General features: G+C 46.2%; 1 protein-coding gene across 13 annotated transcripts in view; it reads left to right on the top strand.

The window, feature by feature from the left end:
- The window catches only part of CELF4 (CUGBP Elav-like family member 4), an 861,219-nt gene that overhangs the window by 462,399 nt on the left and 381,174 nt on the right, over positions 1-17,646 (top strand). For all 13 annotated transcript variants that reach the window (XR_015696625.1, XM_087715271.1, XM_087715270.1 and 10 more), the window contains exon 3: positions 1,941-1,989. Coding sequence is in view for 12 of the 13 variants with exons in the window: in XM_087715271.1 (XP_087571397.1) it covers positions 1,941-1,989 (49 nt within the window). In the remaining variant the exon portion in view is untranslated. The remainder of the gene's footprint in view (positions 1-1,940; positions 1,990-17,646) is intronic.

Genomic DNA, 17,646 nt, shown 5'->3' with positions numbered 1-17,646 from the left:
ATTATTTCTCGGAACTAAAGGACCTAGAACAGTGTTTCTCAACCTTGGCAACTTGAAGATGTCCGGACTTCAACTCCCAGAATTTCCCAGCCAGCGATTCGCTGGCTGGGGAATTCTGGGAGTTGAAGTCCCAGACATCTTCAAGTTGCCAAGGTTGAGAAACACTGACTCATCAAATGTAAAGCATTTTCTCAGAAACTTCTCCTTATTACATCATCAAGCCCATCAGGACAGGAAAGAAGGACATGTTACAGGTCCCCTTAATTAGGGATGCCCATCTGGTATGGCCACAAGAGAGCCTTCTCGGTGGTGGCCCCTTCCTTATGGAGCATCATTCCCCTTGAGGTATGATGGGTGCCCACCTTGTAGCTTTTTCAAAAGGTGTTAAAAACTTGGTTTTCTGGGGACCAAGAATAGAGTTGATCAAGTGGCTCATTGGCCTGTGGATTTTTAAATGTCGGAAGCCATCTGGAGTTCCCTTATGTGTGGATTGAGAGGCTATATTGTTGCAGAAAATGACCGGCTTTAGACTTCTCGGGGTACAGGAAAAGTTTCTTTGGCAGCCAGGTTCAGAAAGCGAGCCCATGGCTTAGCATTGCAAGTTCCGAACAAACCTTCATTATCGAAGGACGGGTTCTTATACATTCTCAAAGGCAGCTCAACACGGAAACACTTAACTCATTTCTTAGTGGTTACCTTGAGGAGGAGAAAGCCTTATAAGGAGATGAGGGTCTGACTTCTCCTTTTGTTTATGGAGTACGTGTCATTAACGAACTTTAATTGAACCTTGGACTTTTGACATAGGTTTTGACAAAGGGACATCTTGTGGTTAGGCACTGGCTTCCTGATTCTTTTGCAAGCTGCAACTCTGCCTATGTGGCTTTTAATATAGAAATAAAGGGGCTCTGAGAGGCTGTCCAGCCTGACCCAGTAGGTTTCACACTTAATGTCCAAATTCTCACTTTACGTCTGCTTTAATATAAATGAATAAATATAGAAATTTCCATGATGAAACATGACCAAGTTCCAAAGATTTGGGATGCAATCAGCAAGATTGCATAGAACAAATGTTTGCCCATTTTTAATTTTCTGAAGGTTTGGATATGACTCCTTTTATGGATTAAGGAAGAATCTCCAGCAACATCTACCCAATCATGTCTCTGCTCAGAAACTAAGGGGGCTTGGTCTTCAGGATGGAAGGCCACCAAGAAACCCCTAATCTGTAAACTAGAGAGAATATTTGGGAGGAGGAGAAAAGCCACCCTTCCTAAAGGCAGTTATGGAACTTGAGGAGGAACCTGGGCCAGTCCTGGAGTCTGGGCAAGGCTCAGATGAGGGCTCTGCATTGGAGGCAGAGAGGGAACCAAGGCCATCTGGTAGTTATTTGCTGCCTCCAGAGTTTGACATCAGCGAGGCAGAAGAACAGCTGGAGCCTGTTCCCCAGTGTGCGCATGTGCAGAGCTGCCAGAAGGCAAGAAAAATTAAGAAATCAGGTTCGACTCAGGAGTAAGGCTTGGAGATGATTGGCCCCTCCCATAAGACATAAAAGAGCGAATGGGACATGAACTTTTGCAGAAAGCAATTAATTCATCTGGTCAGTTCAAGCTTTGAAAAATTCTGTTTGACTCAGTGCTAAGTTTGGCCTCGCTCTGCATTTGGCAATTAGGCCTCTGGCCGAATTCCCAGGGAGATAAGGTTGGTGTTTATCAACATTCCCCCTGAAATACTCTGGCAATTCGAGCAGACATCTGTCAGAATCTTCACAGACTGTTTGCGAAACCTTGTGGGCTGTGAATGATTTACAGCTGAATAAATAAAAGAAGGTTTTGGGACTAAGATTGTGATTTATGCTTTCCTTGGGAAGCCTAGCTCAATTCTGTATTCTGTAAATCCCTTCTAAATGGCGCTTTTTTTTCTTTCTTTCTTCTCTCTCTTCACAGATGAACAGGCCGATCCAGGTGAAACCAGCGGACAGCGAAAGCCGAGGAGGTAGCTGGATTCTTTCTTTATAGCTTCTGCCACAGTGGTGTCGTTGTTTGTTTATATGTTTGTGGGTTCTTCTTCTGAGCTGTGCGGAGATCCGTTAGTAACGCAATCAGCCTCCACACCCAATTCTCGAGGCAGCTCTTCATGAAATTGCCTTCACGCTGCGTCGCCGTAGCTCATATTCAATTATTATTTGATTTTTTTTTTAAAAAAAAAGAAAAGAGAGACTGATGATTGCTTAGGAAGCACCTAGGAATCCTTGTTAAAAAAACCACGCACACTTTGGTGTTGACTTAACAAAAGTTTTACGATTGGCACGTTGATTTGTGGGCCTGTGTTTCTAAGGTCTGAGCTGTTGGCCACCGTGAGAGTTTTGCTCATTCCTTGTTCCTTTCATTTAATGGCTTTAAGGGGAAAGAAAGCAAGGCTTGATTTCACCTAAGATGGGCCACCGAAGGCCTTATAATCATCTTAATCAAGGTGTGTTAAATCACTGGCTACCTTTCTGCTTGCAGTCCAGTTATAACATCATTGGTTGTTTGCTCTGGGAGCACAGCGTCACGATCTATCAAAATGTTTTTTTTTTAAATATATATGTTGCAAAATGGCATCTAGTATTATTACTAAGATTTGCCTGTGGGGTGGTGTAGTGCAGTGCAGTGGCCTAAAGGTGTAACTTTGGCCTCACAATCATGAGGCTGTGGAGTTTGGTCCCAGGTAGAGTTAGATATTTCTCTCTCTGGAGACAATGAGAATGTATCTGCAAAAACTCCATATTGGCAACAGGGAAGGGCATCCGGCCAATAGACACACTGCTAGCTCCATTCACTTCCCTGGACTCCACCCTGCAAGGGATTATTATGGGGTCATTAAAAAGAAGATGGTGATTTGCCTGTGGGGTGATGAAGATGGTTTAGAGGGCTTGGAATATTTGACCAGTTTTGTTCTTTCACTTTCGGATAGTTTGTGTGATGCCAGTTTGTTGAATTTGCATTGTGTTGCTGGTTGTGTTATCTTCCATGTCAGAACTCAAATTTGCTAGCTGGCAGCCCAGATATTAGGGTGTCTACACGGAGAGTCAAAAAATCTTGGGATGATGGGTTTGAATCACACAGAGAGGGTGGAACATCTGGAACAATTTTGACCCACTCAATGGAAGGTCCCTGACAGATTCCCAAGTGGGGCTTAAGGAAAATAGGTGCTGAACTGTTGCAATTTTTGAGAATAAGCATGCAATGCTGGTTTAATCTTGGAGGGATTATGGATCTCTCACTCCTCACTAACCGTGAGGGCAAATATTAGCGATGTATGAATTAGCCCTGGTCCAATTGGAACCAATAATCCACTTTGGAAAAAAAAGGAAGAAGTCAGTCAGATATAGAGCTTTGGATTAAAGTCCAAGATAAACTGGATTCAATCCAGAAAATCTGATTGATTGCAAAGAAAGACAGGGGGGGAGAGAAAAAGAAAGAGAGAGAGAAAAAGAGAGAGAAAGACAGAGAGTGAAGTGAGAGAGAGCAAAAGCAAGAGAGAATGTGAAAGAGATAGAGAGAGAAAGAAAGAGAAAGAGGGAGGGAGAAAGAGGGAGAGCAAAAGCAAGGGAGAGAGAGAGAAAGGGAGAGAAAGAAAGGAAAAGAAAGGGAAAAAGAAAGAGAGAGAGAGTGAGGAAAGAGAGCAAAAGCGAGAAAGCAAGATAGAGAGAGAGAAAGAAAGAGAGGGGGGAGAAAGAAAGAGAAAATGGGAGGGAAAAAGAAAGAGAGAAAGAGAGAAAGAAAGAAAAGAAGGAAAAAAAGAAAGAAAGAAAGAAAGAAAGAAAGAAAGAAAGAAAGAAAGAAAGAAAGAAAGAAAGAAAGAAAGAAAGAAAGAAAACCACACAAGTGATAAAAACCTTGTCTATTCAATACAGATGGTTGATCCAATTTGGAATAACAGTTCAGTTTTGAGATTTGAGGCCTGTGCAAAGATGCCTTCATCATCCCTTCTATCGCTCCCCTTAGCCTAACCATGTCAGCTATTATGTCTTTATATTTTGCGTCTCGTCTTTTTTAAATGCTGGAAATATTTTCTCCTACCTTCTGATCATGGCTAACACGCTGGCCAAAATGCCTTCATCTCACCCGGGCATGAGTGGGAAGAAAGGAAAGGGGGAAATCCCACCGGAAGGGTCAAAGGCCAGTTCCCACCAACACAGTGACCTAAGCCCCAATACAGGGTTATGCGTATTCATGGGTGGAATTCATGTGGATGAAGCCAACCAGAGTCAGCTCGTCGTGGGACGGGTGGCAAGGAAGTTTAACAAATAAATAAAATTAAAATAATTAAGGCACGGTGGGGAGCTGGAACAAGGAGTCGGTTGGGCAGTAAATTACTTCCAAGGGTTAAATTTTATCAAAACAAAATCATGCATGAGGTTAAATGAACTGTGGTTGTTTGTGGGAACATCTAAATTGGAGTAATAAACCTGGTTTGCTCGTACTTTATTATTTGTATGTACACTTGAGAGGTTCTGCACCAGAGACAAATGTCTTGTGTGTCTAATCACACTTGGCCAATAAAATATTCTGTTCTGCTCTGCTCTGCTGTATTCTGCTCTACTACTCTTCTTTCCTTCCTTCCTTCCTTCCTTCCTTCCCGCCCTCCCTCCCTCCTTCCTTTTTTCTGTCTTCTCCTCCCTTACATCTCCCTTACATCTCCTCTTTCTTTCTTTCTTTCTTTCTTTTTCTTTCTTTCTTTCTTTCTTTCTTTCTTTCTTTCTTTGCTTTCTTCCTCCCTCTGTGTTTCCTTCCTCCCTCCCTCCCTCCCTCTGTGTTTTCTTTCTTTCCTTCCTTCCTTCCTTCTTCCCTCCCACCCTCCTTTCTTTCCCCTTTCCTTCCTTCCTTTCTTCCTTCCTTCCCCCCTTAATTCCTTCTGTCTTCCTCTCCCTTATATTTTCCTCTTTTTTCCTTCCTCCCTCCCTCCTTCTCTTTCTTCTTTCTTTCCTTCCTTCCCTCCTTCCTTGCTTTTCTCTCCTTTCTTCTGCCTTCCCCTTTCTTACATTTTCTTCCTTCCTTCCCTCCCTCCCTCCTTCCTTTTTTTCTGTCTTCTCCTCCCTTACACCTCCTTTTCTTCTTTCTTTTCTTTCTTTCTTTCTTTCTTTCTTTCCTTCCTTCTTCCCTCCCCTCCTTTCTTTCCCCTTTTCCTTCCTTCCTTCCTTCCTTCCTCCCCCCTTAATTCCTTCTGTCTCCCCCCCCTTATATTTTCCTCTTTTTTTCCTTCCTCCCTCCCTCCTTCTCCTTTCTCCTTCCTTCTTTCTTCCCTCCCACCCTTCTTTCTTTCCCCTTTTCCTTCCTTCCTTTCTTTCTTCCTTCCTCCCTTAATTCCTTCTGTCTTCCCCTCTCTTATATTTTCCTCTTTTTTCCTTCCTCCCTCCCTCCCTCCTTCTTCTTCTTTCTTTCCTTCCTTCCCTCCTTCCTTCCTTTTCTCTCCTTTCTTCTGCCTTCCCCTTTCTTACATTTTCTTCCTTCCCTCCCTCCTTTCCTTTTCTCCTCCCTCCCTCCATCCCAGTTGCCCCTTTCTGCGGAACCTGCTCCTTCAGGGGAAAATAAAACATACTCAGTTTCCCTCTTTAAAGAAGAATAAGTGGCTTTTTTTCAACTCAATTCATGGTAATAGCACATTTAACGTGCATTTGTCTTTGGTCGGTGTATATCATCCGTATACACGTAGCGTTTTATGGAATAGTATAAATAGTATAACAAGACAAGTTCTCTGCTTTAAATGAACGTAGAATCTAAATTTAATGGAGGAGAAACCTTAGATCCTTTTCTGCTTAGCTTCCTCGCCAAAAAAGAATTCATTGCAAAGGTACCCAAATTAACAAGTGGACGTTAGCATTTCTCTAATTTTGGTTTTTTAACAAACCTGACCACATGCAGGATATTTGATGGTGTGGTGTTTGTTTGTTTTTTACAGACTCAGGGGTGATTTTTCTTTTAAAGAAAATATGTTCCAAGAAGGAACAGAAATTGTGGCCATGAATTGCCTAAAATTAAACATTTGCAGCAAGAGAAGTAGATGGAATGCATTTGATTAGCTCCAATCAGAGTATTTGTATCTTAGTCGATATCTTATCAGGGCTGTAAATCCCCAGAAGCTTCAAGCTGGTTTAAGCAAGTTAAACTGTACATTATATGATTTGGGGGGGGGGGGTGAATATGACAGGAATAGGTGGCGCAGTGGTTAAATGCAGCAACTGCAGGCTACTTCAGCTGACTGTTCAGTTCTGCAGTTCAGCGGTTCAAATCTCACCGGCTCAGGGTTGACTCAGCCTTCCATCCTTCCGAGGTGGGTAAAATGAGGACCCGGATTGTTGTTGGGGGCAATATGCTGACTCTGTAAACCGCTTAGAGAGGGCTGAAAGCCCTATGAAGCGGTATATAAGTCTACTGCTATTGCTAAAAAAAAAAAAATGATTTCACGATGCTTTTCCAAACCACGCAACCTTGGGAATAAGGAATAGCAAAATCCAGGTAGTCCTTGCAACAGTTCATTTAGTGGCTGTCTGAAGTTACAACGGCCCTGAAAAAGCGAGTTATGACCATTTTTCACACTTACGACCGTTGCATCAATCCCCACGATCGCGTGGTCCAAAATTCAGATCCTTGGCAACTGACTCATATTTATGACGGTTGCAGCATCCCCTGGTCACACGATTCCCCTTTTGCGACCATCTGACAAGCCAGTCAAGGGGGGGAGCCATATTCACTTAACGACCGTGTGCCTAACTTAACCACTGCAGTGATTCACTTAACAACAAGAAAAGTGAGTGGCAAGAAAAGTCATAAAATAGGGCAAAACCCACTTCACAGATTTCTCACTTAGCGACATAAATTTTGGGCTCAGTATTGGTCGTATGTTGAGGACTGCTTGTGTCTTGATAGAGGTGGGTGAGGCAATAAAGTCAAAAACACACCACAACTGTGTAATCACAGCACCATTTTTTATATGTTTTCTTAACATGCTCTATGGACACCGCTGAGGAATGGAAGAGAATAGAAAATAAAATAAATGATTTTTTAAAAATGGCTTCAGTTCCCAGAATTCCCCAGTAAGCTTGCTTTAAGATGAGTAGACTTCATGTCCCAGAATTCCCCAGCCAACATGCTTTAAGACGAGAGGACATCAACTCCCAGAATTCCCCGGCAAGCATGTTTTAAGGCAGATGGACTTCAACTCCCAGAATTCCTCAACCAGCATGCTTTTTAGATGGATGGCTTTCAACTCCCAGAATTCCCCAGCCAATCTGCTTTAGGATAAGTGGCCATCAACTCCCAGAATTCCCCAGCAAGCATGTTTTAAAGTAGATGAACTTCATGTCCAAGAATTCTGTAGCCAAATCCTTTAACATAAGTGGACTTCATGTCCCAGAATTCCCCAGCCAGCATGGTTTCAGATGAATGGATTTCAACTCCCACAATTCTCCAGGAAGCATGCTTTAAGATAGATGGACTTCAGCTCCCAGAATTCCCCAGCCAGTCTGCTTCAGGATAAGTGGACCAAGTCCAAATTCCCCAGACAACATGCTTTAAGACAAGAGGACATCAACTCCCAGAATTCCCCAGCAAGCATGTTTTAAGGTAGATGGACTTCAACTCCCAGAATTCCTCAACCAGCATGCTTTTAGATGGATGGGTTTCAACTCCCAGAATTCCCCAGCCAATATGCTTAAGTCGAGCGGACTTCAACTCCCAGAATTCCCTAGCAACTATGGTTCAAAGTAGATGGACTTCATGTCCAAGAATTCTGTAGCCAAAATCCTTTAACATAAGTGGATTTCATGTCCCAGAATTCCCCAGCCAGCATGGTTTCAGATGAATGGACTTCAACTCCCACAATTCTCCAGGAAGCATGCATTAAGATAGATGGACTTCAACTCCCAGAATTCTCCAGGAAGCATGCTTTAAGATAGATGGACTTCAGCTCCCAGAATTCCCCAGCCAGTCTGCTTCAGGATAAGTGGACCAAGTCCCAAAATTCCCCAGACAACATGCTTTAAGACAAGAGGACATCAACTCCCAGAATTCCCCAGCAAGCATGTTTTAAGGTAGATGACTTCAACTCCCAGAATTCCTCAACCAGCATGCTTTTAGATGGATGGGTTTCAACTCCCAGAATTCCCCAGCCAATATGCTTAAGTCGAGCGGACTTCAACTCCCAGAATTCCCTAGCAACTATGGTTCAAAGTAGATGGACTTCATGTCCAAGAATTCTGTAGCCAAAATCCTTTAACATAAGTGGATTTTCATGTCCCAGAATTCCCCAGCCAGCATGGTTTCAGATGAATGGACTTCAACTCCCACAATTCTCCAGGAAGCATGCTTTAAGATAGATGGACTTCAACTCCCAGAATTCTCCAGGAAGCATGCTTTAAGATAGATGGACTTCAACTCCCAGAATTCCCCAGCAAGCATGTTTTAAGGTAGATGGACTTCAATTCCCAGAATTCCTCAACCAGCATGCTTTTAGATGGATGGGTTTCAACTCCCAGAATTCCCCAGCCAATATGCTTAAGTCGAGCGGACTTCAACTCCCAGAATTCCCTAGCAACCATGGTTCAAAGTAGATGGACTTCAACTCCCAGAATTCCTCAACCAGCATGCTTTAAGATGGATGAGTTTCAACTCCCAGAATTCCCCAGCCAATCTGCTTTAGGATAAGTGGACTTCAAGTCCCAGAATTTCCCAGACACTTTGCTTTAAGATGAGCGGACGTCAACTCCCAGAATTCCCCAGCAAGCATGTTTTTAAAGTAGATGAACTTCATGTCCAAGAATTCTGTAGCCAAAATCCTTTAACATAAGTGGATTTCATGTCCCAGAATTCCCCAGCCAGCATGGTTTCAGATGAATGGACTTCAACTCCCAGAATTCTCCAGGAAGCGTGCTTTAAGATAGATGGACTTCAACTCCCAGAATTCTCCAGGAAGCGTGCTTTAAGATAGATGGACTTCAACTCCCAGAATTCCCCAGCCAGTCTGCTTTAGGATAAGTGGACTTCAAGTCCCAGAATTTCCCAGCCACCTTGCTTTAAGATGAGCGGGCGTCAACTCCCAGAATTCCCCAGCCACTGGGGAATTCTGGGAGTTGAAGTCCACTCCTCTTCAAGTTGCTATTGGTTAGAAAGACTGGGCTGTACGATAGATCCACACATATGCGCAGGAACTGTGGGTTTATCTTGTGCATAAATAATATATTTACGGCCTCACTCCGCTGTTTGAGTGCATTAGGATAATGGCTCCTTTATGAGGATGTGGGGGCGTCTCCTTCTGTGATTACCCAAGGCTACTGTAACCCTCCCCCAATATTGTGGTTTATGGCACATCAACCCCAAACGCGCTCCCTTTATTGGAAGCCATGTGCCTTCTCCTCCAATAGGGCAAAATCTGTGCAATCCAGATGGATGCCTTGAAGCCTGCGAGGGGGAAAGTTTTGCCAAACAGTGCAGAGCGCAAATGTTTTATTTATGACGGTGATGATGATTGATATGAGGATAAGCAGGCCTGCGATTACGAGCTTGGGGGATTAGAAGGCAGCCACAGATACTAAAAATGTCCTGTTTTTATATTAAAAAAACAAAAGGGGAGAGGAGGAGAGGAGAGGAAAGATAAGCAGGGATTAACACCGGACAAACAATGCAGCAGAAAGCAATGCCCTAATTGAGGAATGACTAAAGAGAAAACCACCACCAGAACCAAGACTGGCAAGTTACTACCTATAAACAGACCCCCTTCTAACACTGATAATGTTACCTAGTTGGCTCATGAAATGTTTGCATGCTCAGAGACCACGAAAGACCCCACAGTCCTTCTCCTCCCCCTCCTCCGCTCCACAAATCCCACTCCTGCTGGCACTTTTGATGTTTCCTAACTGGGTCCCGAAGCCTCTGCCTGGAAACAACCCAGCTCAGAGAGCATCCGAGACCCCACCGTTGTACGAGGACAAGACTCGTCAACACACAGTGAGATGGGTTGAAAAAGAGAATTGCATCTAGCATTGATGGTCATTTTGGGCCAGAAAGGACCCGGAATGACCCTAGATCTGTGAGGCCGAACCTATGACGCATGTGCTACAGGTGGCACACAGAGCCATATTTGCCGCCACGGCAGCCCTCTGCCAGGTGCCAGCCAGACGCTTTTGCCCTCCCCAGCTTCAGGAAAGCCTCAGGAATCTAGAGAGGGTGAAGAACAGGCCCAACAAGTCAACTGGAAGTTTGGAAACAATCCATTTCTGCCTTCCGGAGAGCCTCCGGATGAGGCTATTTTAGCAATAGCAATAGCAGTTAGACTTATATACCGCTTCATAGGGCTTTCAGCCCTCTCTAAGCGGTTTACAGAGTCAGCGTATCGCCCCCAACAACAATCCGTGTCCTCATTTTACCCACCTCGGAAGGATGGAAGGCTGAGTCAACCCTGAGCCGGTGGGATTTGAACCGCCGAACTGCAGATAACAGTCAGCTGAAGTGGCCTGCAGTACAGCACTCTAACCACTGCGCCACCTCGGCTCTAAACATGAAAAGAGGGAGGAAGGAAAGAAAGAAGGAAGGAAAGAAACATGGAAGGAGCGAGGAAAAATATCAATGGAAGAAAGGAAACATGAAAGGAGAAAGGAAGGAAGGAAGGAAACATGGAGGGAGGGAGGGAGGGAGGGAGGGAAGAAAAAATATGGATGGAAGGAAGGAAACATAGCAATAGCAATAGCAGTAAGACTTATATACCACTTCATAGGGCTTTCAGCCCTCTCTAAGCGGTTTACAGAGTCAGCATATCGCCCCCACAATCTGGGTCCTCATTTCACCCACCTCGGAAGGATGGAAGGCTGAGTCAACCCTGAGCCGGTGAGATTTGAACAGCCGAACTGCCGAACTGCAGTCAGCTGAAGTAGCCTGCAGTGCTGCATTTAACCACTGCGCCACCTCGGCTCGTTTTAGCCCTCCCCAGGCTTCAGGAAAGCTTCCGGAGCCTGAGGAGGGTGAAAAAACCTGTCCAATTGGGCAACCGGAAGTTTGGAAACAATCTGTTTCTGCCAGTGGTGGGTTCTGGTTCCCGGTGCAACTGGTTATGTGCAACAAGGCCTGGCATCCATCACATCCACGCACGCAGCATGCTCATGAATACTTACCGGCCACGACGCTCCAGCTGCTTGGCGGTGAATCACGCAGGCGCCGTATACTCCGTGCGCGAAAGCCACAATTGGCTCAACTACCATTTAGGAGGATGGGAGGGCTGGTGGGCTCTCCAGAGCACCGGACCGGACCAGTACCTGGTGCTCCCAAGCAGGCACCGGTACGCCCACCACTGGTTTCCGCCTTCCAGAGGGCCTCTGGGAAACTGGGGGAGGCCGTTTTCACCCTTTCCAGGCTTCAGGAAAGCCTCCAGAGCCTGAGGAAGGCGAAAACTCTCCACACCACACACGGGGTGGGGTGGGGGGTGTTGCACACACATGCACAGATGGGTATGGTGCAGGTGCACAATTTTGGCACGCCTTTAGAGAAATAGCAATAGCAGTTAGACTTATATACCGCTTCATAGGACTTTCAGCCCTCTCTAAGCAGTTTACAGAGTCAGCATATCGCCCCCACAGTCTGGGTCCTCATTTCACCCACCTCGGAAGGATGGAAGGCTGAGTCAACCTTGAGCCGGTGAGATTAGAACCGCTGAACTGCAGATAGCAGTCAGCTGAAGTGGCCTGCAGTACTGCACCCTAACCACTGCGCCACCTCTCCATCCCTGCCCTAGATCCCTTTAGGGCTCCGCGATGCGAATCGGAACTCAGCACCTCTTCTAAAACGTCTCCGGAATGTCATTTCTGGCTGATGTTTCTGAGCCGCCTGTCAAGGGGTTGACAGACGGCTCGGAGCCCTTTTGTGGCAGGCGCGAGAGCACCAGCGATTACGCCGGAACGCCAGACAGGCGAGGCTCCTAATCCTGACCTCCACGTGTGAGCCCGTGTAATGGGAAGGTGTCAGAGGCATCCTGACAGCCCGGCTCTGTATCTGTGAAATGCAGCCGGTGAGCTCAGCACAAGAAGGAGGCCTCTTCACCGAAGGATCAACACCAGCTCATCCCGAGTTAAATCCGGCAAACAAACACCAAACTTGGAGGCATTTAAAGCTCCTTTGAAGCTCCTGACTTGGGCTTCGCTCTGCTTCTTGACATAAAACTGCCAGGGGCCTTCGCAAAGGCGAAAATGCCAGCCCGGTGCTCCTCTCTGCCTTCCCCCCAAAAGGGAGAGATGGAGAGAGGGGGAAAGGGAAGGAGAGAGAGGGAGGGAGGGGAAGGGAGAGGAAAGGAAGAGAAAGGGGAAGGAGAGGACAGGAGAGAAGGGAAGAGGAAAGGAAGGAAAAGGGAATGGAAGGGAAAGGAAAAGAAAGGAGAAAGGAGAAAGGGGGAAGGGGGAAGGGGAAAGGAAAGGAAGAAAAAAGGGAAGGAAAGGAGGGCAGAGGAAAGGAGAGGGAGAGAAGAGGAAAAAATGAAAGGAAGGAAAAGGGAAGGAAAAAGGGAAGGGGAAAGGAAAAGAAAGGGGGAAGGAGAAAGGAAGGAAAGAGAAAGGGGAAGGAGAGGACAGAAGGGAAGAGGAAAGAGGAAAGGAAGGAAAAGGGAATGGAAGGGAAAGGAAAAGAAAGGAGAAAGGAGAAAGGGGAAAGGGGAATGGGGGAGGGGAAAGGAAAGGAAGGAAAAAGGGAAGGGGAGGAAAGGAGAGCAGAGGAGAGGGAGAGAAGAGGAAAGAGGAAAGGAAGGAAAGGGCATGGAAGGGAAAGGAAAACAAAGGAGAAAGGAGAAATGGGAAAGGAGGAAGGGGAAAGGAAAGGAAGAAAAAAGGGAAGGAAAGGAGGGCAGAGGAGAGGAGAGGGAGAGAAGAGGAAAAATGAAAGGAAGGAAAAAGGGAAGGAAAGGAAAGGGGAAAGGAAAAGAAAGGGGGAAGGAGAAAGGAAAGGGAAGGAGAGCAGAGGAGAAGAGAGGAAGAGGAAAGGAAGGAAAAAGGGAAGGAAAGGGAAAGGGAAAGGAAAAGAAAGGGGGAAGGAGAAAGGAAAGGAAGAGAAAAGGGAAGGGAGGCTAGGAAATAAAGGAAGAGTTTGGGAGGGAGGGAAGGAGAAAGGAAAAGAAAGAAAGAGTTCAGGAGAGAAGGAAAGGAAGGAAAGAAGAAAAGGAAACTGTGCCCTCTGTGACAAAGCAAGAGATTGGACTTCATGACCTCAAGGCGCCCTTTTCCCAAAATCTAGAATCCCATCTGTCTCTGTCCTCTTTCTCCCCCGTGTCCCTTTGAAATGCTTCGTTAGACAGTTCCGTTTTCCTCTCGGTCCGGACTGCACCCATCCAGCCACCAAACCCAGAGAGAGACGCGGCTGCTTTTAAAGGGCAGCCGAGACACAGGTTCCAATGGAGAAGAGGTGGGTGCTTTGGGGTGGGCTGGAATGGGCTCTAACTTTGGAGCTGAAAATCCTGTCGTGGAGTTGAGCCAGAACGAAGCGTTCGAAAGCCGCCTCGTAATTAATGCGGCCGCCATGCGTAGATCAGAATGCAGAGACGATTTAGAAAGCCGAGCGGGTCAGCGGTAGACATCCTGGGAGAGACAGTTTCCAAATATGGAAGCCCTCCCGAAGACGCTGCCTCCGAAGCTCGGCATCTCATTAGTCTTGAAGGCCGAGAACGGGAGCGGTGACTTCTCCTGGCAGGATGGATCATTAGTGAGCGGAGGGAAGAGGGGCGCTTAAAAGAGAATATTGCTTTTCCAAGGGGTTAGGCAGCTTTTTAAAGAAAAAAAAAAGCTAGAGAGAGCCCCCACTCCCTCCCTCTTTCTCTCTCTCTCTCTCTCTCTCTCTCTCTTTCTCTCCCTCCCTCCCTCCCTCTCTCTCTCCCTCCCTCTCTCTCTCTCCCTCTCTCTCCCTCTCTCTCCCTCCTAGCTGGGGGAGCAGCCGTATGGAAATGACTCTTCATGAGCCCGTGGTTAGGTTTGGCATAGGGAACGGGCATCTACAGAGGCTTCCTTTGTCAAGCTTGCCTCCCGGAGAGGAAGGTGGGTTTATGCAAAATGTGTCAAGTGGGGAGGGAGGGAGGGAAGGAAGGAAGGAAGGGCAAGGTAGAGAGGGCGGGAGGGAAGGTAGAAGGAAGGAAGGAAGGAAGGAAGGAAGGAAGGAAGGAAGGACTTAAAGAAGGGTACAAAGAGGAACAGAAGAAAAGAAGGAAGGAAGGAAGGAAAAGAAGGAAGGAGAAAAGGAAGGAAGGAAAAAAGGAAAGAAGGAAGGAAGATGAAAGAAGGAGGAAGGGAAAAAGGAAGGAAGGAAGGAAGGAGGGAGGGAGGGAGGGAGGGAGGGAAGGAAGGAGAGAAGGCAGAGGGCAGGAGAAAAGGTGAGCGAATGGGTGGGTGGATAGATGGAGGGTGGGAGGAAGGAGGGAAGGAATAAAGGAAAATGAAAGGGGGAGGGAAAATGGAAGGAAGGAAAGAAGGAGAAAAGGAAGGAAGGACTTAAGGAAGGGTACAAAGAGGAACAGAAGGAAGGAAGATGAAAGAAGGAGGGAGGGAAAATGGAAGGAAGGAAGGACTTAAGGAAGGGTACAAAGAGGAACAGAAGGAAAGAAGGAAAGAAGGAAAGGAGGAAGGAAGATGAAAGGAGGAAGGGAAAATGGAAGAAAAGAAGGAAGGAAGGAAGGAAGGAAGGAAGGAAGGAAGGAAGGAAGGAAGGAAGGAAGGAGAGAAGGCAGACGGCAGGAGAAAAGGTGAGCGAATGGGTGGGTGGATAGATGGAGGGTGGGAGGAAGGAGGGAAGGAATGAAGGAAAATGAAAGGAGGAGGGAAAATGGAAGGAAGGAAAGAAGGAGAAAAGGAAGGAAGGACTTAAGGAAGGGTACAAAGAGGAACAGAAGGAAGATGAAAGAAGGAGGGAGGGAAGATGAAAGGAAGAAAGGCAGGAAGGAGAGAAGGGAGAGGACAGGAGAAAAGGTGAGCGAATTGGTGGGTGGGTAGATGGATGGATGAATGGATGGAGGGTGTGAGGAAGGAAGGGAGAGAGGGCGGGAGAGAAGGTGGAAGGAAGGAAGGAGGGAGGGAGGGAGGGAAGGAAGGAAAGAGAGAAGGGGGAGGAGGAAAGAAGGAAATAAGAAAGATGAAAGGGGGAGGGAAAATGAAAGGAAGGAAGGAGAAGGGAGAGGGGTGGGAGAAAAAGAAGGAAGGAAGAAGAAAGGGGAGAGGCAGGAGAGAAGGTGGGAGGGAGGCAGGAAAAAGGAAGAATCCCCCATGGACTTTACTTGAAGGTCGCAAAAGGGGATCATGTGACCCTGGAACATTGCAACCGTCATAAATACATGCCAGTTGCCAAGACTCTTAATTTCGATCATGTGACCCTGAGGATGTTGCACAATGATCGTTGCTCTGAAAAGCAGTTGCAGGTCACTTTTCCCAGTATCATAGTCACTTTGAACAAGTCGCTACATGACCTGTTGTAAGTCGAGGACCCCCTGTCTTTGGGAAGGCCTTTGCTCCCCAAAATCATTGAGCAACCAGTTTAAAAGCCAAACACAGATTCCTGTCTTCCTATGAAAATCCACCCCAAAATGCCCATTTCTTCTGACGGTTGATGCTTGCATGGCTTTTCAACTAGTTGGCCATCCAACAATGGGAAGGTCTTCTTCTCCATGGCCACCAAGTGTCTTCAAGGTCTTCTAAAAGCTTTTGAAAGTCTGAGTGTCCGTTAGGGACTCCATGTCTTCCTTTGAATGGTTGATGCTCACTTGGTTTTTCAACCAGTTGGCCATCCATCCAAGGGAAGGTCTTCTTCTCCATGGCCACAAAGTTATCTCAAGAACTTCTAAAAGCCTTTGAAAGTCCGAGTGTCTTGTCTCCACCATGCCATCTCCATCCATGAGCCTTTCAATGCTCTCTCAAATGAGTTGGAAGGACCTCGGAGGTCTTCTAGTCCCACCCTCTGCTCAAGAAGGAGACCCTTTCCCCGTGATGATGCACCTATGGTAGGCATGCCACAGGTGGCACACAGAGCCATATGTGCTGGCATGCCAGCCGTCAGCTCCAGGACGCATGTGCGCACCAGCCAGCTGATTCTTTGCCTTTTCGGAGAGCCTGGGGAGGGGTCATGCGTGCATGTGTGGGGAGGGGGCCTCACGTGCGCATGCACAAGTGGGCAGGGAGGATTTGATTGGTGTGAGCATGCGCACACCAATTTTGGCATGCCATTAAGACAAGGGTTCACCATTTCAAACAAATTTCTTCCCAAAAACCCAAGCTAAAAATCTAAAATGTAGATGAGTCGGGATTTATCTTTGCAACTAATGCCGATTTCTCTTGAACAACATTTCTTTCAACGTGCTCAGTGAATTTTTTTCCCACCCTGTGGGTTACTGGTTTATTTAATGTCCAGAACAGACGCTAACATTTCCTAAATTTCCCCCCGATTTTCCCCAAATCCATGACCCTTTTTAGGTAAAGTTATCAGTTGGAAAAATTAACCCGTGGAACGACTTGCCTCCAGAAGTTGTGGATGCTCCAACACTGGAGGTTTTTAAGAAGATGTTGGATATTCATTTGCCTGAAGTGGTGTAGGGTCTCCTGCCTAGGCAGGGGGTTGGACTAGAAGACCTCCGAGGTCCCTTCCAACTCTGCTATTCTAAATTCTAAATGAAATAAGGCAGAGATGGGAGAATTCATTTACATTTCTTCCATCTCTTCCCCCCCCAGCCCCCCCACCACCCTCCCCCCCCCCCAAATGCCCCCCTCCCTTCGCTGCTTTGTCATCGGAGGGCCCTTCCAGCTTCCATTGCCTGCTTTGGGATTTGGAATATATTTAAAGTCGTGATGAGTTTTGCATTTGAATGCGAGGATGCCAGCCTCACCTGTCATTTCTCGCCAATTTGATCTGCTTTCGCTCAAGGCTCGATTTCCACGGGAAGGAGGGAGGGAGGGAGCCTTCTCCCTAATGGGGTCAGGAGTCCTGAGAAGACGCCTGCAGAATCTGCCACTTTGGAATAAGAGGGGTTTTAAAAATTATTATTTAAACAGCAGCTAAAATCATGTCTCTGTGTGTATGTATTTGTATGCTTGTGTTTGTGGGTGTGTATCTATAAATATTATTATTTATTTTTAAATATTATTTATCAGCGCAAATGCAACACATATGTAACAAGGCAACATTAAAAAAAATGGCTTTCTGCCTGGATGGCTCCTAGGGTGAGCCGATAGACAGAAAAGGAAAGCAGTATGCTCCCTCCCATATTTGGGCATACCAGGGGTTGTGACACAATACATACCCATTTCCCTGGCTTAGCTGATAAAGGAGGAGAGCCTGTGGCTTAGTGGCTAATACAACTGCCTAATATGTAATACAGCCCAGGTTCAATTCCCAGTAAGGGTATGGCTATCGGATGAGAACGAAATAGCTTGAAATAGATCTGTACTAGTCTCCCTTTATTTATTTATCAGCACAAATGCAACATGTGTGTGTGTGTATATACCCACAATGATACATACATACAAAATGTGTGTGTGTATTTTATGTGTGTGTGTGTGTGTGTTATAAATATAAACAGGGTATACAGTGTGTGTGGCACGTATGTGTATGTATCTATGTATGTATATACACACAAAGACACATACATACAAAACATGATGGTAACAGT

The sequence above is a fragment of the Thamnophis sirtalis genome, unplaced genomic scaffold (genome assembly GCF_051295495.1).
Source record: "Thamnophis sirtalis isolate CommonGarterSnake01/CBP01778 unplaced genomic scaffold, rThaSir2_p1.2 scaffold_5, whole genome shotgun sequence".
Taxonomy (NCBI): domain Eukaryota; kingdom Metazoa; phylum Chordata; class Lepidosauria; order Squamata; family Natricidae; genus Thamnophis; species Thamnophis sirtalis.
The sequence above is the reverse complement of the archived record's forward strand: the minus strand, read 5'-3'. Positions and strand labels throughout refer to the sequence as shown.